We start from the raw sequence: 26,250 nt of genomic DNA on the forward strand, positions 1-26,250 counted from the left end.
ATATAGACATCATAGTAACAAATTGAGAAGAGTGTTAATTGACCTAAAAATAATTATCAGTTTATCACCACAAGTCTATTAGTTACTACTAGTAGATCAGTCTATTATTTCTATCAAGAAAACAATAAGGCCATGGTGGCCATCTATACTTGTTTTTGAAAAATTATTGTGTACTTCCAGAATACCATAAATACGTACTTATTCCTTTCATATAAATAGTGAGTCTCATAAATTAAATTCATAATATGACCTACCATTCATATGAGAGAAGAAAATATGTATTTATAGTATTCTGAGAATACCTAATAGTTTCCTTTTGTTTAATTTAGGTGACTATCTTTTTTTGTTTTGTTTTTTATTATAGAAAATTTAGGTAAGTAACTTAAATTCATTATTACGAGACACCTATATATGTACGATTGGTGTTATTGTGTTACGTGAGCTCCATGTAATTTCAAATTTATTTAGCTCAGTACTGTTCGATTGGATCACACTCAAAAGCGAATATTGGTTAATTGGTTTCCATTAAAAAACAAAAAAAGCGAATAATAGCTAAAGTACGAGTAAATTAAAGTTTTGTCCTAAACCTCTATCTACACTACATAGGATTCGTAGCTAAATTAACTCAAACTTTTACTTACGCTGCAATAATGAGAGGCTTTAGATGTCTACATTGCCTTCAATTGTATCCTTCAAACTTTAAACGTATACATTTTGGCCAATTACCTAACTTGTTTGATGGCACTCCGTACCTACGAGTCGAGAGTAGGGTTGTAGAGTAGAGATTTCTAACTATTTTAAGGGAAGGAAAAAAAAAAATAGTACTACATTTTGAAATATGGTGTTAGATTTATTTACACAAATATCTTTTAACTGATGATTATAATATATCTCAGCAAAAAAAGATTATAATATGTGATTATAAACAACTTATAACTTATAAAGCATTAGCACCAAGGTCAATGCAATTTTTAATTAAATTGACTAAAAAAAAATTTATTTTTTGTTACTTTAGCTAATTTGTTATTCATAGGCAATTACATCAACCTCAATATTTTATATCTATTCCATTTAAATGTTATGTTTACAGTCAATTTTTTTAAATTATTATTTTTTTTTTTTTTACAGTTTCATATCAAACAAAGATTTACCACAAATCTGCTAGCAACATTCAGATCAACTACCATTTATCAACCAAATTCGGCAACGCATAAATCCTCCACATCAAACCCAACCACTGTCTGTTGCACTCCATTTTTGCCAATCCGCCAATCTGTCACAATTTTTGTTAATAACTTTGTTAATGAGCAGTAACTCAATAGAGGTAATAAATTATTGTTCCTTTGTTATTTGTGAATGCTAATCTGCTGGGATAGATGCATGATGTTTTTATTGGTGCTTAGCTATAGTTTCACTAAAATGCTAATTTAACTAGCCTGATAAGAATGCTTGTATGGCTTTTTAGAACTTTATTTTTATTTTTGAATACTACTATTCTTCTATTCAAGTGATTTTAAATCAAATAAATTAATGAAAAATGTTAGTTAAAATGTATTATAAATTCTCTAAGTTTGTGGTTTCTTTTAAATTGGTTATTCAACTTTCAAAATTTATAATATACCCATTTGACTATGAGAGAGATGTCATGTTACCCCATGTGCCACCTTAAAAAACTACAATTTATATATTTTTATAAAAATGATATCAATACATAAGTTGTGAATAATTACGTATAACCTAAAACACAAAAAATGAAATAAAATTTTATTTTTATTAGAATGACAAAAAGAGCACATTATTATTTGGCTTTTTTTAATGGGTGCTATTACACTTCCATTAAGGAGGAATCTATTGAATCTCACTCTATTAGAAAGCAACCAAAACAAGAGAAAAGTTAAAGGATGCACTAAACAGTAAACACTTTGATTTAGAAAAATATTTTTAGAAAATTTTTATGGGAAAAAAAGAATTGGTTTTTTTTAAATTTTATTTTTTTATATATATTTCTCATGAAAGTGGTATTAAAACTTTTCTAAAATGATTCATTAATAAATGCTCCAAGGACATTCGTTAATTGGACTCCACAAATAAATAAATAAAACACTTTTTTAATTGACCCATATGCAACAATTAAAAACTCAACATTTCTTTTAAGAGATAGTTTTAACCTATAATGTCTGCTTTAGATAATTATTTTTTATTATTAGACCAATATACTAATTGATTTTTTATATAGGAGAGAATTGAATTCTAAATCTCATATTTAAAGACAAAAAAATTTACTAGTTGTGTTGTGCCATATGAGACTTAGTTGTGTTTGATCTGAATTATAATTTGCCTTGATATAAAAGTGTTACAATTTTTAATGAGAGATTTTTTGAGGTCTAGCCCATGGACTCAAGGACAAACCTCATTGGGGTCCAGGGCCAATGCCCAAGGTGGAAAGTTTTTGGTCCTTTTTTAACTTATTGTGAAACATCTTTATAAGCTATAAATACCGCTGTTTCATATTAAAGTTTAATATGTTGTTTTAAGAGAGAAAAATTATACCAACTTAGTTGGTAATTTTTCCCTCAAAATAGTGAAATTACTACAATTCTATAGAACTAAGCAAATGGCTGAACCAAATAAATATTATCTTGTATTATTAATTTTTTTTAAAGTTTTTTTTTTATTTTTTTATTCTTATGGGCCCGTTTAGTTTGTGTTTTCAAATAACGATTTTTAGTTTTTAAACAGCATTTTAATGCACTTTTCCACTTATATGTATTTTTACAAATATTTTTAAATAATAATTTTTAATTTTTAAACACATATATCAAACGAACCCTATAAATCTAAAAATCAATACATATTCCCTACATGTGTACTAAGTACCAAACTTAACAGCTGTTTCCAAACATAGCCATGGTCACTTTCCATGTAACCACCCTAAGCTACCTCCCCCAGCTAAAAGCAAATCTATCCACACGTATATTTATAGATATAGGCCCCCTCACCTCACGCGCCTGCCTTGTAAGATAAGAAATTAGATTACCCGTTCAAAGAATAAAACAGAGTGAGTAACAAGAAAAAAACAAAGAGAAAAAGTAGAAGAAGAAGTCTGACGTGGCACACAACTATACAAAGGTACTCAGGTTAAGTTGAATGAATGAGAAAAAAGGAAACTGTCCCCCACCCCAAACCCTCTCAATTATCTGACAAACAAATGTTAAATCATCACTGGCACAATGCGTTTTCAGCTTCCTATTGGTCTGCTTTAGTACCTCACTCGTACGGACGATGTTGACGTGTTTTTTATCTTGTACTACTCTGTTCCGCACAGTCTCTCTCTCGCTCTCTCGCTCTTCCAATTTGGAAAAAAAAGAAAAAAATCTTTGCAATTAAAAAACAAAAAAACATTGTTTAATCTTTCTTCCTTTCCTTAATTAAACGCTGCCACTTCCTTTCTCTCTCTTCTTTTTGGAGTATTTTACTTTTTTCTTAGCATATATAGACACATATGATAGATATATAGACCATAGTCAGCACTCATCTCTCTCATCATGACTTTTCCACCAAGGTAAATTTTTTTATTTCTTTATTTATTCCTATTCTATTAAAATAATATTTAAAAAAATTTCTTCTTTCGGGTCTATTTATTGTGGGTTTTACCAAAACAAGCAAAAAATGAAAGTATTCCGTTGGCAACATTTGAATTTAACAATACCATAATTATTATAATTTTTTCCATGGTAAAGGAAAGTAGGTGTGTTGCCTGTGTTTCCCTTCTTCGGTGGTGACTAAGAAGAAAGGACTACTAAGAGTCAATCAATCACAATTCACCAAAAAAAAAAAAAAAAAAAAGCTCCTATTTTATCTCTCTTTTTAATATCTCTCTGGGGCTTCTTCTGTTTTTGTATTTGATATATATATATTTTTTGGTTCCTTTAAAAACAAGGCTTAGATTTTGTTGGCAATCTACCTTTTTTTGGGTCTCTTCTTTCTCCCCTCTAGAGTAAAAGCTTTCTGGGTTTTTTCCTATTTGGTAAGATTTTCTTGTTCCCACTTTTTAACTCTTTTTTCCTTATCCGAACACTTTCTTGTATGGTTGTTGAAACTATTTTGAGTAGAAGAAGATATATATAATATTATAGCTTCGTTTTTTTGTCTTATGGTGGTATTCGAATCAATCAGTCACTGAAGATATATACCAAACCCCCCATAGACACAGGTCTTTTAGGTCTTTGCTCAGAGTTCTTTTCCTTTCTTGGCCACTTCCTTTCTCAAAAGCTTTCTGGGTTTTTGCTTATTTTGTAAACCCAACTAATAATATCATCCTTCTCTTTTTCTTGGGGCTTGCTGCAGCTATTAAAACTGAATTGAAGTAATATCTTGAATTCTACCTCTCTGGAATATTTTTTCTGTGTTTTCTGCACTCTGCAAGCAAACCTCACATATTGTTTCCTTCTTCCTTTTCTTTCTCATCAAGGGATTTCTGGGCCTTGGCCTCTTTGGTAAGAAATTTTTTTTTCACTTCTTGTCTATATTTCATACTCTTAATTTTTTACACACATTTTTAACATAGTAAAAAGACTACTCCTTTATGCATTAGAGATTTTTGTGTGTGTGGTTGTCTGTGTTTGTGGGTCATATATAGTGAGCTTCATTCATTTTGTTCTCAAAGGTGAAAGAGAGATGGTGAGAGGAAAGACTCAGATGAGGCGCATAGAGAATGCCACAAGCAGACAAGTGACTTTCTCCAAGAGGCGAAATGGGCTGCTAAAGAAGGCTTTTGAGCTATCAGTTCTTTGCGATGCAGAGGTCGCAATTATAATTTTCTCTCCTAGGGGCAAGCTCTATGAATTTGCAAGTTTCAGGTTAGGACTCTAGGACTACTCAACTAGTGTTACAATATTTTCTTTACTTTTTTTTTTTATGGAATTTCATGTCTTCTCATATGAATTTTAACAGTCCTATATATAGAAATGAGTAAATTCTTTAATTATTTTTATTTTAAATTTTTTTTGACAATCATTTATGTTCATTTATTAAGTACTAAGTTTCATGCATATGGTATTGGTTGTTACACTTTAGGGTTGTATTTCTCAAGTAAACTTTCTCTCTATACAAAGCAGAATCTTTGAAAGCTCTCACTCTCTCAGTCTCTCTCACACACACTCTGACACACAGATACAGATCTTAATCAACATTCATTTAGAAATGATCCATGATATCTTTTCCTTCTCCATTTTTTCCCCTCTACCATCTAAAGTGGGCTTTAGTTTCTTGTCTGTCTTTCAAGGAAAGAGATAGAGAAGAGAAAGTTAAATTGCAACTAAGCCCAAGTAGTGGAAACCTTGATTGTCATTAATGTTCTTCAATCGTTTGTTTCACTTCATAAGTCAAATAGAAGAAACAATTGATGATAGGCTAGAGTTTCTTTGACTAATCTCATCTTCTTACTGTACAATTTCTGGTCTAATTACCAAGAAATTTACTGGACCAGACATGGTTTTGGAGCAGATATATGCAAGTACAACTCGACCATGAGTTCAAAATTTACAATTTACAAGGACTATAACGAGTTTTGAAGTATTAACCACTAATATATTTAGGCTTTCTATCATCAATAAAGTAGATAAGACATTGTACTTCTTTGGTTTATTTTTTAGTGGAGCATAATATATACACCAAGTTACTTGGACAGTGGGTTGGAGTGTACTAGGGGAATCATTGACTTATATATGAGAGAGAGAGAGAGAGAGAGAGAGCAGAGAATGAAGGTCTACAGTTTTCTGTTTGTGTTTGGGGGGGGGGGGGGTGGTGGTGGTGGTTGAGATCTGAAGGGATTTTGGATGGATTTTATTGTCATTCTATTTCCAACAAAGAAATTTTTTTTGCTTAGGCTAGAAGAAAGAAAAAGATTACTATTTGCTAATGTAGGATCATGATGGATGATCACACCATAATATGGTGCACTCTTATGCATAGAATAACCATACTTGATAAACAATGTTACTTCATAGGCATAGTAATGTTTGGATAGAAAGATGTGGCTTTTGGGTAAGGTTATAACTCTTGGGTAGGATGCATTTGTTCACTAACAAATATGTTCATTTTCAAGGGATACATAGTTATCTATAAATAGAGGTAGTGATGTGAATGCAACTACCATATATAAGTATCAATTATAATAGTTCTAATCTCCATCCAAACAACAACAACAATAATCAAACCTTTAATTCCATAATTTTGGGGTCTACTATTGTTGTTGTGAAGATAAAAAAACTTAGGCACAATTCTAATAGGGTCATGTCCTAATCTCCACCCAAACAACAACAATGACAACAATCAAACCTTAATCCCACAATTTTGGGGTCTGCTATTGTTGTTATGAAGATAAAAAACTTAGGCAGACTTCTTGAATAGTTAATATAACATATAAAGATACACTTAAATTCAAAAGGTCTAAGCCCAATGGGTATGAGCTCAACTATGTTATATTAACCACTCATCATTATTCAATGTGAGATTTTACTCACATGTGTATATCCAACAACTATAGATACTCAACAAACTAGTTGTAATCAGTTACACGTATTCTTTTAATTCATTCTATCCAAGGTCATACTTTTTGTTATTTTCTTAATTAACATATCATATTTTACTACTTATATGCCCATCCAAAACCTTGAAAGTTGAAATCTCTTCTATTTTGGATTTACTTGATTTTTGTAATGGTCGTTTTTGACATGTTCACCCCTGTATACACCCTGTATACTTGGGTGTCTCTCTCTTTTTTATATCAATAAATCTTTATTACTTATAAAAAAAAAAATTACTGAAGGATTTTTTTTTTTTGGGAATTAGTAATTGGTTTAAACCTTAGTTCTAGTTATATCCTATGAGCATGATGTTTTAACATTTAGTTAAAAATACTCATGATACGTTTATGGCTTAAGTCATCTTTCTTGGATGAATAAGTGAATCTTCATTTTCTCTCATTGTTTTTGGTAGGATGTGAAATCTCAAATGTTATACTCTAGCTATCTGAGGCAGGTAAAAAATCAGTAGATTTGACAATGAAACAAGACAGATAATAGTTTGCAACCTCACGGTCATAATGCTTCCCCCCTCCCCTTTCTTTTTAATTTAGTTCATCATCATCATCTTCTTTGATAAGTATGCCTTAAGCCTTCCTTGAATCCTGTAAGCGTGAAGCTTTAAGCTTGTTTGAGAGCTATATTATATACAGTTCTAGGGTCTAAAGCTGCTCCCACCCAGCCATGTTAATTGCACCTTTTTTCTCATGTACGTGGTAATCTCTCATAGGATTATGTTATTACATAATTAAGACAGACTATTAACTATTTAACACCTGATCTTAATTTATTCCAAACTTGAGCCGAAGCACATGTATGGCTGATTATCTTACTAAAGAAAAATGTTTCTAGACTTTTTGATTGTAAGTTTGGAACTAATTATGTATATATATTTAACAAATCAGAAGGTTGGCTATAAAATATGGTAGGCTTTCCTTTCCCAAATCTTCTCATCTTATTAGTTGAATTTAATTTTTTTGCTTATTGAGAAAAAAAATAGAATGTTCCACTTGACTAGAAGGGCCAGTTGGAATTAATTATCATTAATCAGTGATGATTGAGGCCTTGAAATTTTATTTATTTATTTATAAAAAAACCTTGGCTAGGACTCCTCTATTCGCATGGTTTGATATTGTGAGCATCTTATTTTGAATTTCATATCAAATCTCAATGTCAATTTCTAAGTAGGGACGGGACAAAAAAGGCTTTCTCAAACCAATTAAATATTTTATATTCTGAACCTGTCTAAACCTTATTAAATTATGAATTTCATTTCAAACTCATCATATTTATATTTGAAAAAGCCAAACTTAACCCAAACATACTTATTATTAATAAGATGGAACAAGTCAAGGTAACCTAAAATTAAACTATAAAATATAATTAATCAAATTCAAGTATTAATTAGAGCTTCTATACTAACTTTTTTAGAGATCTTTTATACTAACTTAAACAATAATTATAATATAGTTTAAATATAAGCAAGTACTATAACTAATAACTAGCCAATTACTATCACAATTCATTATGTTCAAATCAATAAAAAAAATTGAAATTTCAATATATATATATATATATATGTATGTATGTATATAATTTCACCGGGTGCATTTAATTTCAAAGTATTCAAAAAAATACTTGGAAACCAACACATAAGAATAGTTTAACACACATCACTTCCTCGTTCCTCTTTTCCAAGCATTTTTAATTATTGTTTGTACATGTTCAGTATGTAACACATTCTTACTTTCCAATTTGTAGATTAAGGAACAATGGTATAGAAAACCTACATTTCTTATTCATTTTTAAGAGAGAAGAAAGGTGCACATTTACTGTTGTAAAATTCTAATTTAAAAAAAAAAAAATTTATAATATGGTTGCTTAAATAATTGAAATGTAGGCTCGGGTGAGTCTGGATGCTCAAGGTGTATAACCTAAAGCATTCCCAAATCCTAAAAGGTTTTAAAGTTTGAACCTAAAAGGCTAAAACTAACCACATACCCCCTTTTTCTTTAAGAAAAAAAAAAAAAAACTCTACTCTTACTAAAAGGGTCAGATTGAATCAAAACCCCGCTGAACTTGAACATCTGCCCTCCTTATTTTCTCCATTTATTTATTGTTTAGGGTCTGTTTGGTTGGGGTGAAAAGTGGGGGATGGAAAATAAAGGAGAGAAAACTAAATACATATTTGAATGGGGGGAGAAGAGAGAGGTTGATGGAATTATCCATCTACCCCTAATCCTCCCCCACAACAATGTAATGTTGGTTTTTATTTTTATTTTTTTTCAATTTTAACTTATACATTTGGTTTATTTATTTATTATTTATTTATAACTCAACTTTGGTTTTTTTTCTTTTAATTTTTATTATAAGATATTCAAAAATAAATAAATCTACTAGGGGCATGAGACTAAATTTATATAATCTAATTTTTCTATCATTTTTTATCTCTCATTTTCCATCCTCCTAATTAAATACATATGAGAGAAAACTAAATCTCTTCTATCCTCCCACAATTTTAACTACAATAGAGTCATGATACCATGTAGAGTACATAACCGACAGGTATTCCATGTTATAATTGGCACAACTATAGATATTCATCATGTCATTGCTGTAGCCTAATTTTACGTGGTAAAATTTGCAATACATCTAGTACCATTCTTATCATTACAAATAATTCATGAATACTAACATGTTAGTCAAGAGTTTTGTAATTTTACTAATTAACACGTTTTGGTGTTTCTAACAGAGATGTTTAAGTTTCAAAACATTAGTATGCACTTTTACACTAAATTAAACATTTTTATAGCATGATTCAAATATGATTGTTCACTACAACTACTCAATTGTCATGATATTTCTTCTAAAAAAAATTGTCATGATAATTTATAATTTTCTAACATATTTAACATCTCATAGCTATAAGTTCTAGCCATCCAAAAAATATTTAAAAACCATAATACCACCTAAATTTTTATAGAAATCCTAGCTTTTGTGTAAATAAAATTAAGAATACGGATCTTTTAATAATAATTTAATGCATAATTGAGTTGGGTTTTGGGTACCTAAGGTGTAAAATTCAGACCTTTACCAAACCCTAGCAGGTTTAAAAATTAGAACTCTAACCCTTCCCATACCTCCTTATAAAATCCGAAACCCTAAATATTTAGGGTTGGATTGGGTTTAAAAACAGACTAAACCTTAGACATTGCCATCCCAATAGGATCTGGTGATTTTACTTTTAAAATTTACTGTGCTCTTTTATGGAATTTAGTTGGTGCTTCCAAAATTATGAATCCCTACTGGTCAAACACTACAATCTGGCTATGAAGTACATAAAATTTTAAGGATTTTAGCAAATTTACTATTTGCTAATGTAGGATCATGATGGATGATCACACCATAATATGGTGCACTCTTATGCATAGAATAACCATACTTGATAAACAATGTTACTTCATAGGCATAGTAATGTTTGGATAGAAAGATGTGGCTTTTGGGTAAGGTTATAACTCTTGGGTAGGATACATTTGTTCACTAACAAATATGTTCATTTTCAAGGGATACATAGTTATCTATAAATAGAGGTAGTGATGTGGATGCAACTACCATATATAAGTATCAATTATAATAGTTCTAATCTCCATCCAAACAACAACAACAATAATCAAACCTTTAATTCCATAATTTTGGGGTCTACTATTGTTGTTGTGAAGATAAAAAAACTAAGGCACAATTCTAATAGGGTCATGTCCTAATCTCCACCCAAACAACAACAACGACAACAATCAAACCTTAATCCCACAATTTTGGGGTCTGCTATTGTTGTTATGAAGATAAAAAACTTAGGCAGATTTCTTGAATAGTTAATATAACATATAAAGATACACTTAAATGCAAAAGGTTCAAGCCCAATGGGTATGAGCTCAACTATGTTATATTAACCACTTATCATTATTCAATGTGAGATTTTACTCACACGTGTATATCCAACAACTATAGATACTCAACAAACTAGTCATAATCAGTTACACGTATTCTTTTAATTCATTCTATCTGAGGTCATACTTTTTGTTATTTTCTTAATTAACATGTCATATTTTACTACTTATATGCCCATCCAAAACCTTGAAAGTTGAAATCTCTTCTATTTTGGATTTACTTGATTTTTGTAATGGTTGTTTTTGACATGTTCCCCCCTGTATACACCCTGTATACTTGGGTGTCTCTCTCTTTTTTATATCAATAAATCTTTTTTACTTATAAAAAAAAAATTACTGAAGGATTTTTTTTTTTTTTTTTTGGGAATTAGTAATTGGTTTAAACCTTAGTTCTATTTATATCCTATGAGCATGATGTTTTAACATTTAGTTAAAAATACTCATGATACGTTTATGGCTTTAGTTATCTTTCTTGGATGAATAAGTGAATCTTCATTTTCTCTCATTGTTTTTGGTAGGATGTGAAATCTCAAATGTTATACTCTAGCTATCTGAGGCAGGTAAAAAATCAGTAGATTTGACAATGAAACAAGACAGATAATAGTTTGCAACCTCACGGTCATAATGCTTCCCCCCCCCCCCCTTTATTTTTAATTTATGGCATGTTTGGATGTTTAAAAAAGGAGGGGGAGTAGAGTAAAGGGAGGGAGAGTAATGCAATTATCTTGTTTGAAAGTTTTTTAAAGAATGAGGGGGAGGGGTTTGGAGGGGTTTGGACTCCCTCTAGCCCCCCAATTTTAATTCCCCCAAATTGGAGAAATTTGGAGGGAGAGTAGAGTACATAAATTATTGACCAAGTAAATTACCTAATTTATCCTTATTATATTAACAAAATTACACAAAGGGAAGGGCTAATTACTCCCTTTCCCCTTACTAATTTTAAAAACATCCAAATAAAGTGGAGGTGAATCATTCTCCTCTACTCTCCTCCCCACTACTCCCCTTCCCTCTACTCCCCTCTACTCTTCTTCCTCTCTAAACTTCCAAACAAGCCATTAGTTCATCATCATCATCTTCTTTGATAAGTATGCCTTAAGCCTTCCTTGAATCCTGTAAGCGTGAAGCTTTAAGCTTGTTTGAGAGCAATATTATATACAGTTCTAGGGTCTAAAGCTGCTCCCACCCAACCATGTTAATTGCACCTTTTTTCTCATGTACGTGGTAATCTCTCATAGGATTATGTTATTACATAATTAAGACAGACTATCAACTATTTAACACCTGATCTTAATTTATTCCAAACTTGAGCCGAAGCACATGTATAGCTGATTATCTTACTAAAGAAAAATGTTTCTAGACTTTTTGATTGTAAGTTTGGAACTAATTATGTATATATATTTAACAAATCAGAAGGTTGGCTATAAAATATGGTAGCCTTTCCTTTCCCAATCTTCTCATCTTATTAGTTGAATTTAAATTTTTTGCTTATTGAGAAAAAAAATAGAATGTTCCACTTGTCTAGAAGGGCCAGTTGGAATTAATTATCATTAATCAGTGATGATTGAGGCCTTGAAATTTTTTTTTTATTTATTTATAAAAGAAACCTTGGCTAGGACTCCTCTATTCGCATGGTTTGATATTGTGAGCATCTTATTTTGAATTTCATATCAAATCTCAATGTCAATTTCTAAGTAGGGACGGGACAAAAAAGGCCTTCTCAAACCAATTAAATATTTTATATTCTGAACCTGTCTAAACCTTATTAAATTATGAATTTCATTTCAAACTCATCATATTTATATTTGAAAAAGCCAAACTTAACCCAAACATAAGTGTCCATCTTATTATTAATAAGATGGAACAAGTCAAGGTAACCTAAAATTAAACTATAAAATATAATTAATCAAATTCAAGTATTAATTAGAGCTTCTATACTAACTTTTTTAGAGATCTTTTATACTAACTTAAACAATAATTATAATATAGTTTAAATATAAGCAAGTACTATAACTAATAACTAGCCAATTACTATCACAATTCATTATGTTCAAATCAATAAAAAAAATTGAAATTTCAATATATATATATATATATGTATGTATGTATGTATATAATTTCACCGGGTGCATTTAATTTCAAAGTATTCAAAAAAATACTTGGAAACCAATACATAAGAATAGTTTAACACACATCACTTCCTCGTTCCTCTTTTCCAAGCATTTTTAATTATTGTTTGTACATGTTCAGTATGTAACACATCCGTACTTTCCAATTTGTAGATTAAGGAACAATGGTATAGAAAACCTACATTTCTTATTCATTTTTAAGAGAGAAGAAAGGTGCACATTTACTGTTTTAAAATTCTAATTTAAAAAATAAAAAAATTTATAATATGGTTGCTTAAATAATTGAAATGTAGGCTCGGGTGAGTCTGGATGCTCAAGGTGTATAACCTAAAGCATTCCCAAATCCTAAAAGGTTTTAAAGTTTGAACCTAAAAGGCTAAAACTAACCGCATACCCCCTTTTTCTTTAAGAAAAAAAAAAAAAAAAATCTCTACTCTTACTAAAAGGGTCGGATTGAATCAAAACCCCGCTGAACTTGAACATCTGCCCTCCTTATTTTCTCCATTTATTTATTGTTTAGGGTCTGTTTGGTTGGGGTGAAAAGTGGGGGATGGAAAATAAAGGAGAGAAAACTAAATACATATTTGAATGGGGGGAGAAGAGAGAGGTTGATGGAATTATCCATCTACCCTAATCCTCCCCCACAACAATGTAATGCTGGTTTTTATTTATTTATTTTTCAATTTTAACTTATACATTTGGTTTTTATTTTTTTTTATTATTTATTTATAACTCAACTTTGGTTTTTTTTTTTCTTTTAATTTTTATAATAAGATATTCAAAAATAAATAAATCTACTAGGGGCATGAGAGTAAATTTATATAATCTAATTTTTCTATCATTTTTTATCTCTCATTTTCCATCCTCCTAATTAAATACATATGAGAGAAAACTAAATCTCTTCTATCCTCCCACAATTTTAACTACAATAGAGTCATGATACCATGTAGAGCACATAACCGATAGGTATTCCATGTTATAATTGGCACAACTATAGATATTCATCATGTCATTGCTGTAGCCTAATTTTACGTGGTAAAATTTGCAATACATCTAGTACAATTCTTATTATTACAAATAATTCATGAATACTAACATGTTAGTCAAGAGTTTTGTAATTTTACTAATTAACACGTTTTGGTGTTTCTAACAGAGATGTCTAAGTTTCAAAACATTAGTATGCACTTTTACACTAAATTAAACATTTTTATAGCATGATTCAAATATGATTATTCACTACAACTACTCAATTGTCATGATATTTCTTCTAAAAAAAATTGTCATGATAATTTATAATTTTCTAACATATTTAACATCGCATAGCTATAAGTTCTAGCCATCCAAAAAATATTTAAAAACCATAATACCACCTAAATTTTTATAGAAATCCTAGCTTTTGTGTAAATAAAATTAAGAATACGGATCTTTTAATAATAATTTAATGCATAATTGAGTTGGGTTTTGGGTACCTAAGATGTAAAATTCAGACCTTTACCAAACCCTAGCAGGTTTAAAAATTAGAACTCTAACCCTTCCCATACCTCCTTATAAAATCCGAAACCCTAAATATTTAGGGTTGGATTGGGTTTAAAAACAGACTAAACCTTAGACATTGCCATCCCAATAGGATCTGGTGATTTTACTTTTAAAATTTACTGTGCTCTTTTATGGAATTTAGTTGGTGCTTCCAAAATTATGAATCCCTACTGGTCAAACACTACAATCTGGCTATGAAGTACATAAAATTTTAAGTACCAAGCTCCCAAGGGTGTCAATGTTTCCTTCTAAACTAATAATTCTCCTTATCCATTTATACCCTGGTCCTTAATGAATTAATACCATATTTTGTATATATGATGGTATGACAAATGTGTATTTATTACGTGTGCTATAGGTTTATGACTTGTTTGTTTACATGCTGATTCATAATTTCCCATGTATAAACACAGGCTATCAACCCTTTTGGTGTTAAGTCCAACTCATGTTGAAATATTTTTGAAGTTTTTTAGTTGGTTTCGGAATCCTACGTCGATCAGAAGGATGATAATTATTAGGAGTGTTAGTCCCTCATTGATTAAAAAAGAACTAGGTAAGTGCAATAGTTCCTACAAATAAAGTGATATAGCTTTGTTGTGCATGTGTGTTACTTTGTCTAGTGTGGTGTTAGTGTGAGGTACTTTTGGATGTACTAGGACTTTGGGTTAGTTTTATATTTGTGAGAGTTAATGACATTTTATGAGTGTAGTTGTAATTCTTAGGTTATTATTGATAGTGGATTTTATGTTTGCATTGCTTGTGGATATGGGCATAAAAGTTTTCCGAACCACATTAAATTTTGTGTTGTGGTTTTTGCTATTTTATTATTTGCGTGTGGAAAAGTATTGTCAAAGACATTTGGTGCAACAAAGATTGATTAAGGCATTGTATGAAAAGTAAAAAGAGTCAGCCACAATGTCTAATGATGAATTGGAAAAGGTTGAGATGTAGGCATTGAATACTTTTCGTTTGTGTCTGGCCCTAATAGTAAAGCATATCATGTTGAATGAGACTTGTTCTAAAAAAAAGAAGAAATATTTAGAGGATATATATGTCAAAGTCATTGAGAAATTGGTTTTACTTGAAGCAAAAAGTTATATCAGCTAAGAATGGAGGGAGGAACTGACATTTGAGATCATTTGAATCCTATTAATAGATTGATTACTCAATTTTTAAGGTGAAGGCTAAAATTGAGGAAGAGGACTATAAATTATAATCAAGCACTAACTTTGTTGCTTTTTTAGCTTCATTCCTTCCTTTGTATGATACCATGGTGACTACACTATCAGTTGGTAAGTAGAAATTGAAATTAGAAGAGACGACAACAATTTTGATGGAGAGGTCAAGAAGTTAGTGAATGATTCAAAATCTAGGGAATTTGTGGTGAAGCCCAATTCAAGTTGCGGTAGGAGTTTGTCTCGTGGACTGATCGGGAGAACTCAAGATCAAAATCTAGACCAAGGATATTAATGATGTGGAATGCTACTATTGTCATGGGATGGGGTATTACTAGTATCAATGCAAAGAAGTTGAGAACTAAGTTAGAAGAGTTAAAAGAAAAGTAGTGATAGTCAGTCTCTAAATACTACAATTGTTGCAACAAATAGTGAGGATGATGATTGTAATGATGTTCTTAGGGTTAGCAAAAGTAAAGATTGGTTTGACATGTACGCGGTTCTTTATTAAGGTTGTGTTAGGCTAATAATATGGAATGTAAAGTTATGAGGATAGGTACAATTAAAGTAAAGATGTTTGATATGATCGTGAAAGCCTTAGGTAATGTGAGACACGTACTTGAACTTGAAAGAAAATTGATTTTGTTAAGCTGATTGGATTCTTTAGGTTATGGATATTCTATATAAGCTGGAGTGATGAAAGTAAAGAGGAACTTTTGGTTAAGACATATTTTAAAAGAAAGATAATCATGGATTAAATAAAATATAATATATAGAGAATGTGATTGATTCAGTTGGGAAGCCAAGTTCAACTGAGAAGTTAGGCTGATTGGATTTTGTAGGTTATGGATAATCTACATAAGGTGCAATTATGAAAGTTACTATTTTACTTTTTATTTTTAATAATTTATTAATAATGGATATCTTCCTTGATGATTATTTTATTTTATTTTTTTGTATTTTACTTTTTTTTTAATAATTTATTAAAATTTAATGATGTTTAAACAAACACTTATCAGTTGTCTCCTATTAAATAAGTAGAGGTAACCCTACATATTTCCCCTCCTTTTTATTATTTACAACATCATAACAAAAGAAATGGATAACTATTCCATTCCCTCTTCTCTCTTTTATCTTCTTATTATCTACACTCCCTCCAAACTTGCAATCATAGTTTCTAGAGATATCAAGTTCTAAACCTATCGAATTATTCAAATCTTTATTATCCCAGTCCAAATTTATTTTACTAGGAATCCTAATCCTTCTTGTGGTATAAGTAATCCGTTTATACTACAAGTATTGTATTTCTAGAATTTAGTCCAAGGGTAGCCTAGGGGTACTCTACTATATATACCTACCAATGGATTCATTCTAACACACACGGCTTAATAATCAAGATGTAACTATTGTAAATGTGACATTTAAGGTCGAAATTAATTTATTGTGCTATCTCTTCTTCTCTTTATTTCTTTTTATAACATGGTGTTTGAATCATGTCTTGCATTTTGTTATATGGTATCATAGTTACATCTTTGTGAATTGTACTAATCCTAGAGCATGGTCTCTCTCTCACTGCCATTGCCAATCACTAACCAGTCCCCCCCTCTCACACTCAATTTTTCATACAAATTCCAAATGTTTGGTCTATTTATCCAGGCTCTAAATAGGGGTTTCAATCAATCAATCAATCAATCAATGCAATCACCAAAACTAAAATTTGTGCGCGTATCTCAAGCCAATTCTTACAAACTTCATATCAAGCTACACCTTCAACTTTAATACTTGTTTATTACTATTTGGTTTTAGTGGAAGTAATTTCGCGCACAAAAAAAAAAATAATAATAATAATAATCATGTCCTTACAAGATAACAATATTTAACATGGTTCTATTCTAACTTCAAGCCTATATTCATGGGCAATGCGAATCAAAATTCGCTACTAATAGAGAGGCCTCTATGGACTCTTCTCTTGAACGGTTGGGGATAGAGGAACGGAGAAGTTGGGATGTCTGTTTCATTCGAGAACCAAATGATTGAGAGATGGGTGTTGTGGATGAATTCCTTCGTATCTTGGGATCTAATTTACCTCCAACTGAGAATGGAGATTGTATGAGATGGAAGTTGACGAAGAATGAGGATTTTGACATCCGCACATTTTACAATAAGTTATGAAGTCCCTTGCCCATTGTCTTTCCTTGGAAAGATATTGGAAGGTTAAGGCTCCTTAGCATGTTTCTTTCTTTGTTTGGACCACAGCTGGGGATAAGTGACAATTTGTGAGGTAGAGACTTTGATTTTGTTGACTAGTGCATTATGTGTCGTTGTAATGGGAGACAGTGGATCATTTGCTACTTCATTGTGAAAGGCTTATTGGTTGTGGAGCTTGGTTTTTAGATCTTTTGGGGTTTTATGGGTCTTGCTAAGATCAGTTGCAGATACTCTTTTTGGTTGGTGGAATTGGTTGGGAAAGCACTCATCTTGCATTTGGAATTTAGTTATGTTATGCTTGATGTGGTGTATTTGGAGGTTGCGAGATGAGTGGACTTTTGAGGACATGGAAAGCTTCGATGACCAGTTGATTGGTCAACAGACTTTTCAGTGGTTCCCTTTTTGATTGGTTTAGGGCTTGGGGACTCACCTATAGTGTTTCTCTCCCTTTGTTCCTTATTTCTCTCCTTTGTAATTAGCTTTTTCTTCGTTTTTTCGTTTCTCTTTTTGTAGCCTTTGGTTTGCCTTATGCCTTTTTACATGAAGTAGCTTCTTGAATATACATCTTTCTTACTCATCCAAAAAAAAAAAAAAAAAATCGCTATTAACGATGTGGATTACAATAACAAAAACTCTCACAAACATAAACTAACTTACAAATCCCACAAATACAAGCTCACAATAACAAAGGCACAATATACCCAATAACTCCCTTTGCACTTGTACAATAAATGAACTCACAAAACTGGGTATCTTCCTACCCCAAAAACAATACTACATCATTCCTCACACGGGGACTAATTTGGACAGATGCCTTACATGGGACTAAAACCACTAAACTTTTTGTAACAATGTATATTTATAAAATTTTAATTTTATTCCATGAAGGACAAGGATTACCAAATTGTTACTCCAATAAGGATTCCTCTCTCCTTCCATATCAAGTAAAATCATTTTTCCATACCAAGAAAGCCCAATACGGAAACCAAATACAAATAAAGTTTTGAGAGAGTTTCTGACCCTTAATTGCTACATTTTTACTGTCTTAAATTATTTGTTACAATGAGATTGTTGGAGGCATATATATAATATAGAGTCTAAATCTTAGGTTAACTCTGGAGTTACTTTACTTGCATCATAAGTGTAGTTACTACAAGCAGAATTAGGATAACTTGCACTATAAATAAGTCTTGGTACAATGAATTTAGAATGAGATAAGAACTTTGATCGTAGACTAAGATTGAGCTTGATGTCTTTAACACCCACTATCAACAGACGGTGGTGGAAGGTGGTTGGAGGGCAATTGCTATGATTGATGATGGTTGCACTAGTGGTTGAAATGATGTATTGACATCGAAAAGTGTTGTGAGTGGTCGATGACAGCAACACTAACAGCCAGGATGATGACATGGCTATGATCAATTCTGTTGTTGGTTTGAGGGGTGCATCCAATCCTGTAAGGCGTATGAGCGAGTGGTTGTGTGGGGGACTGTGGGGCACATGGTATGACCTTTTGGCGACATGTGAAAGTTGATTTTGTGAGTAGGTCTTTTGGCATCTTGTAAATCGGCTTTCAAGAGATTTGATAGTATAGTTGGTGAATAAATTCAATGTATAGATGGGGTAGATCTTATGGTGAAAAGGCAAGTAATCCTAAGATCCTAGCTTTGATACCATATTAGAAGAATCAGACATATCTATTAGATGTTGAGAGAGAGAGTGTATGTAGGATTGATGTGGTTTGGTTAATGACTTACATTCACAACATAAAACCTTGATGTTACATTTTTACATTGTGTGTTACAATGAACCTATTAGAGACGTATATAGAGAGAAATAACCTCTGAGAGATACGAATAGAGAGAATAGAACTTAGTCTAACTCTACTAAAATAAGGGTTTCTTTATTTGTATATATAAAAAAAAAAGGGTCTCTTTATTTGCACTACAATTAAAGTTATTATTAAGTTAGATTACGATTTTCTTGCTTTGCTTGCACTATAAGTTGGTTTTAGTACAATAAACCTAAACTAGGATGACGAATTTGGCCTTGACTAGTATTGTGTCTTGATATGTTGACATTCAAAATTAGAATAGCCAAAAGCCATCAAATTGATATTAAGTGTGCCAATGTGCTCTAGCTTAATTGGTACCTCTCTCCTTGTAAGTTTTAGGTGTATGGTAAGATTGTGAGTTCAAACCCCATTGGGTAGGCGTGTAAATTACCAATTAAAAAAAAAAAAAAAAAAAAAAAAAAAAAAAAAAAAAAAACCAAGGAGATTGCTTTGTAAAGCATCAAGCTTGTAAGCACCCTTCTACGTTCTTAATTCCAACTATTTATTGGACAGCCAAATGTCGTCCAAAAAAAAAAAAAAATGTCATAGCTAGGGTGAGAACAGTACATGTTGCTTGAAGAATCTTGTATGAAATCTACAATTTGTAATGGTTTTCAGCTGTGTTATATTGGGAGCCTCCTAAAACCCTCGTGGATTGAGGAGTATGAAGAATAAATTAGTGTGCCACTTATTCAAAGAAATTACCTGCAATGGAGAATCTTTAGCATGGTGGATCAGAATAAACGAGCAACGTGAAGATCATTGTTGAAAACAGATTTTACACTATGGGGAATTGTAAAATATTGAAATCAAGAAGAAAGTCTTGCCTGCCCAATAATTCAGATGATTAGATCCGGGCAAAACCATAGAAATAAGAGAATTAGGCACCAACTATCTAAGTTTGAAAGAAAATTTTAGGTTAAATTATTAATTTGGTACCTCAACTATTAAGTATTAATAGTGTCAATTTATAATCACTAATTTACTTCCTCAATTATTAATTGTTTCAAATTAGTCCCTTCACTTTTAAAATCAAGTCAATCTCACTTACCTCTGTACAGATTTTGTTTGGTTCTTTTATACCAAATTTATTATATTGAATTTTGTTATCTTTGGATAGTGGTATGCCTTACTAGTTATTTAACCAAAGTCCAAGGTTATTTGGAATTTCTCATATTGATGATCTTGGGAGTTGGGTTTGTGCATATTCTAGGCATTCTGGAACTGTATAGTGTTGTTGGTCTTGTTGGAGGAAATGCTTCAAATGATATGGCTATTTCTCTGGATTTAGTTTTGCTATATCTGGTGTTGATTAAAGAGCCATTTTAATTTATATCGAGTCCCTAATTGTTTGTGTTTAATTGCTTGGCTATAATCTGTTTGTGCCTCTTAGTTATGAGGTGAGGTTAGGCTTGTTTGTTTATTTGTTTGTTTGCTTGTTTTATTTATTTATTTATTTATTTTTATATAAGATAAAATTTCTACTCTAGCTTAATTTAAGTGTATGTGCGTGTGAGTTTTCCTCCTGGAGACTTGAACCCTGGCCCTTGCCCTCCACACCCCACAAGCACTTATACTTGTGAAGTGACCACTACACCAAGGGTACGCAATGGTTAGGCTTGTTTGTTATCATGAGTTTTATTTACACAAGGACAGAAGCTGCTAGAAGTAAACAACAAAATGATAATAATTTATATAGAGAATTAAAAGAATGTTATTAACATTAAACATTACCTTAATAATGTTGTTTGACTAATCAATCTTTTTATTGATAATTCATAATTTTTTATGTCTGTTTTGTTCTTGTTTTTAGCTTTTTTTGTTATTCAAGAAATTACTTGCTTGTTTGGATATGTAATTGCATGAAATTAATTGATGTTATGTACATAAGTAAAAATTTGTAATGCAGGCTTGGTTAACTGTATATTCTATATTTGACTATGCTAGAAAACTTGATTATCAGTGTTTCAGATAAGCTGATGATATGGTCCTAACAACATATCGGGTTGTTTGGGGTTTTTTTTTTTTTTTTTTTGGTTATAGGAGAAGCCAGTTTTTGATGGCATACTTATCTATTTTGGATGATAGTTGACCCCAACCTTTGTATGATTGAATTTTAATGCAATTGTTGTAGATAATCCTTTTTAAAGTTTTTGGGAAAAGATGTGCTAATTGCAGTATATTGGACTTAATTCTCAGCATGCAGGAGACAATAGAACGCTACCGTCGGCATACAAAAGACGCTCAAACAAACAACAAATCAATTGAACAAAACATGCAGGTTGTGCCCCCTTTTCCTCTGATTATACTAATTTCTTAAATTATTTGGGAAAAATTTTTGTACAGCAACTCTGCCACCAAATCATTTCACCTGGCCATGTCCTCAGGTTTATCTTGCTTTTAAAATGCTATTGTAGCCCTAAATAGACCACTATACCAATCTTGAAAAGCCTAAATACTTGTCACCTCTGATATGCTATAAGCTACAATCTCATCCTTGTGATGCTAATTGTTTGCTGTTATAGAGAACTGGCATTTGAGAGTTGACATTGCCTATATGTTAAAATGATTACTTATGAGATTGACACATATATAGAATACTCTATATACATGTCTTTCACTTATTAAAAAAAAAGAGTATATTTTTCATCAAGAAGATTCCAAATTTTCTATTCTTTGTGTGTTCACAACTCCTGGTTCTTGTCACACTTCTTTTTTTGATCTCTTGGCTGATAGTGATTTTACGTTGGCAGCATTTAAAGCATGAAGCAGCAACCATGATGAAGAAGATTGAGCATCTTGAAGTTTCAAAACGGTTGCAGACCTAGTTTAATATTTTTATTGTTCTTTAACATACTGTTTGAATTTGTTGTATTAAGAGATTTACATTCAAAGGATTTTATGAACCTTAAATTTGGAACACCTCAGGAGACTCCTGGGAGAAGGTCTAGGAACATGCTCCCTTGAAGAACTGCAACAGATCGAAGAACAGTTAGAGAGGAGCGTAAGCAGCATTAGAGCTAGAAAGGTTAATTATAAAATCCCTAACTTGGCTTTCATGATATTTTACTAAATGGTAGTTTAACATGCTTTATCTTGGTCTATACTTTCAGGCTCAGGTTTTCAAGGAACAAATTGAGCAACTAAAGGAAAAGGTAAAGTTTTAAATTGATTGAAATGTAGGCCCAGCAAGGTTTTTTTTTTTTTTGGGGATAGGTGGTAGGCCCAACAAGGTGATTTCAAGTTTTGTTGCCTAGAAAGAAGTTTCCCAGATTTTTTTTTTTTTTTTTGGTTGAGTTCCTGGCACTGAAATATAGCAGCACCATAAGTGTTTTTTCTTAACAGAATGCTTCAGTTGTTGCTGATTAGTATATGTTCTATTTTCTAATTTTTCTTCAGGAACGAGTCCTAGCAGCTGAAAATGCAAGGCTATGTGAGAAGGTGAACTTTTGCAATTATTATTACTAGTCGCATACTCCTGCATTGCGTTAAAATTATTTTAGGATAGTCTCATTAAATATTTTATTAATATTATAATTTTAGTTATTAACCATTGGTTTTTTATTAGTTTTTAAGTTAATAAAAACCTTAAATATACTTTTTTTTTTTTACCTTTAACACACACACACATACACATATAGTGAATCTTTACATATACCTTTAAGAAAACTCTATATATTTCACTTTTTTGAATGCGTAAAATTATAGATTACTACTCCATAATGATAGTAGCTAATTAATTTTATATTTTTTTTAGTAATCTCATTTGTAATGCTTTTTAACATTATCATATATTTACTAACTAATGATTTGCATAACAAAGACGATAAATGAAAGGTTGCATAGAATTAGATTTTCGAAAGTAATAGTATATGAAAATTATATATATATATATATATGTAAGGTTAAATGAAATGTCAAAATATGGATTTTTAAATTTTCTAACTTTATTTCTTATGTAATTTCTACTACTATTAGAGAACATCTTTTTTTTTAGTTATGATTAATATGGTTTTCATAGTTAAAAAGCGTTTGATTAGTTTTAAATTTAAATTTAGTACCATGATTGTATTTAATTGTTGATTTAATTTTTTAAGTGAATTTAACAGTTTATGTTACTACATTGTAAAGTTTTTAATGTTCTCCACACTATAATCTTTATTTTATCTTTTACTTCTCCTTACAACTTCTTTGTTTTCCAATCAACGATTACTAATTGATGTTTAGTTTTTTTTTCTTTATCTACTCTTTATTGCTTTGTATTGGTCTCTCTCTCTCTCTCTTCATTGGCAACCTATTCTTTTCCAAAATTTGATAATGTTTCTATGACATTAAATATGCATTGTTTGTTTTTTTTTTTAATTTTTTAATTTTTTAATTTAGTGTTTCTAAATTGAATATTTTTTTTTTCATTCTTCCTTTGATGCATTGGGTGTTACAATGAGTCCTAGCATTACTCCACTTAATGTGGTCAATTTTATTTATTTAATTTAGGCAAAATATTATATTTTAAATTTTTTAAAATAAAAAAAGGGTGTAAATATAAATAATTTAATGATATATATGAGGGATGTGGTTGAATTTAAATGTTCAATAAAATAATGAGAAAAAAATAAAAATAAAATACATAACAATAAACACTAACTTATCCAAATAATTTTATGTAATATAATAATAGTACATTCTTATATACTATTTTTAATTATTTATAATGCAATATGCTAATATTTAACAATCAAAGTCGTAAAAAAAATAAAAAACTTAAAACACAAAACTAAATCCCATCAACCAAAATAGAGTTCTAAAGAATACAAAACTTTATCAAGCTAAAATAGAGATGTAAGAAAAATTAAAATAAAATTTCACCAAAAAATTGAGGGAGAAACGGTGGGAAATAACCACTTTTTTGTGAGAGAATTATATAAAGAATGGAAGAATGAATGACAAATTTATACTAGAAGGATAATAATAAAAAGAAACAAAGTAGAGGAAAGGTAAGAGTGATATCAAGTAGAGTGTTTGGGGAGATGAAAAGGTAAAGAGAAGGAAAAATGTTGGAGAAAGTATAAATGTAAAAAAAAAAAAAAAAAAGAACAATTTGATGGGCACAATTTTCTTTTATTTGAATTTAAGTAAAATATTACATTTTTTATTTTTTAAAACAAAAAAAGAGAATATAAATAATTTAATGATAAGGAAGATGTGGTTGAATTTCAATATTGAGTAAAATAGAAGAGAAGAAAAAAATAAGAAAAATTACAAGATATAACAATAAACAATAAATTATCCAAATTATGCTATGTAATGGAATACTATTTTATTTTTATCTACTATCTTTAATTTTTTATAATGTAATTAGATAAAATTTAACAATCAAAGAGCAAAATAATAATAATAATAATAACTTAAAACACAAAACTAAATTGTATCAACTTAATTTAGGGTTCTTAAAAACACAGAAACTTATCAACCTAAAGCGAAAATGCAATAAAAAATAAAAATCCACCTAAACATTGAGAGAGAGAGAGAGAGAGAGAGAGAGAGAGAGAGAGAGAGAGAGAGAGCCTTTTTGTGAGAGAAAACCTATTGCTTGACTTGTATTATGATTTTTTATTTTTTTATTTCTTTTTAAAGTTACCTTTAACATCTCTTTGCAGTGCGGTATTCAACCACAGCAAGGATCAAATGAGCCGAGAGAAATTATACCTTATGAAGAAAGTAGTCCAAGTTCTGACGTGGAAACTGAGTTGTTCATTGGACCACCAGAAGGGAGAACAAAGCGCTCTCGCTTACAGAATTGATGGTCTTACTCTTAAAATTAAGCCACATCTTTGCAAATATAATACATTATTAGTAAGTCTATTTCCAATAATCTGTACTAGATTGTGGTACAACTAAAATGTTGCACTCCCTCGGGCAATTGTACTGCTGACTGCCAATAGCTTGATGTATTGTTTGCTGAAAGTGACAGCTTTGATTATAGTTATCAAGTTTACCATGGGAATATTGTATCTTGGTATATATATATATATATATATATATTTCATTTTATTATAATAGTCCAATGGTTCTTCTAGGCCTTTATATTCTTGAGTTATTTCTTTGTTCCTTTTGGCAGTCGCTTTTCGAAACTTGTTTTCAAGAATGAATTTCAGAAAGGTAAAAAAAAAAAAAAAACAGGTCAAAGTGTAAAACCCCTCTATTTAAGGATCATCTTTCAGTTGTTCATGGGTCAAGTGTCTTTTATGTTCGGGAAATAACTCCAAAAGTAATGAAGCAAGATGCTTGCATTATTTTAAAACAATGTTTTTATATTTTATTTTATTTATTATTATTATTTTTTATATACATTAACATGTGAAAGACTTAAATAGTAGCATTATAGGAAGTCATATCAGAAAAGACTTATGGCCATACCTTGTATTTTAAACTATGAACTTTTCAACATTCTTTTTTGGGATGGTGTGCTCCTCTCTCTCTCTATATATATATATATTATTTTATTTTATTTTTTGAGAAATAACTCCAAAAGTAATGAAACAAGATGCTTGCATTATTTTAAAACAATGTTTTTATATTTTATTTTATTTATTATTATTATTTTTTATATACATTAACATGTGAAAGACTTAAATATTAGCATTACAGGAAGTCATATCAGAAAAGATTTATGGCCATACTTTGTATTTTAAACTATGTACTTTTCAACATTCTTTTTTGGGATGGTGTGCTCCTCTATATATATATATATATATATAATTTTATTTTATTTTTTGAGAAGAACTCCTTTAATTAAGGTTACTGTGGAGTACCTCCTAAAAAAAATTTAATATCATGTGCCGA

General features: G+C 30.5%; 1 protein-coding gene across 5 annotated transcripts; it reads left to right on the forward strand.

Annotated features, from left to right (window-relative positions):
• Positions 1–3,871: 3,871 nt before the first annotated feature.
• On the forward strand, positions 3,872–25,411 carry LOC112012679 (MADS-box protein SOC1). 5 transcript variants are annotated; one of them, XM_065773539.1, is made up of 9 exons: positions 3,872–4,027; positions 4,472–4,496; positions 4,667–4,859; positions 21,607–21,688; positions 22,161–22,222; positions 22,336–22,435; positions 22,521–22,562; positions 22,807–22,848; positions 25,065–25,411. In XM_065773539.1, the coding sequence occupies exons 3-9, from the start codon at positions 4,678–4,680 to the stop codon at positions 25,206–25,208; spliced, it is 654 nt and encodes a 217-aa protein (XP_065629611.1). In that variant the 5' UTR covers positions 3,872–4,027; positions 4,472–4,496; positions 4,667–4,677; the 3' UTR covers positions 25,209–25,411. The 5 variants fall into 5 exon arrangements, with proteins under 5 accessions (XP_065629611.1, XP_023900831.1, XP_023900830.1 ...); XM_024045063.2 differs by having other exon boundaries at positions 3,873–4,027; positions 4,348–4,496; XM_024045065.2 differs by lacking the exon at positions 3,872–4,027 and adding an exon at positions 4,064–4,366.
• Positions 25,412–26,250: the final 839 nt, after the last annotated feature.

Source organism: Quercus suber, unplaced genomic scaffold (assembly GCF_002906115.3).
Source record: "Quercus suber isolate HL8 unplaced genomic scaffold, Cork oak 2.0 scaffold_76, whole genome shotgun sequence".
Taxonomy (NCBI): Eukaryota; Viridiplantae; Streptophyta; class Magnoliopsida; order Fagales; family Fagaceae; genus Quercus; species Quercus suber.

Excerpts from the sequence above, each read along its gene's own strand:
- LOC112012679 (XM_065773539.1), top strand. The coding sequence starts at position 4,678 with ATGGTGAGAGGAAAGACTCAGATGAGGCGCATAGAGAATGCCACAAGC. Across the intron at positions 22,223-22,335 it reads CATCTTGAAGTTTCAAAACG|GAGACTCCTGGGAGAAGGTC; the intron begins GTTGCAGACCTA and ends GGAACACCTCAG. Across the intron at positions 22,563-22,806 it reads TTGAGCAACTAAAGGAAAAG|GAACGAGTCCTAGCAGCTGA; the intron begins GTAAAGTTTTAA and ends ATTTTTCTTCAG.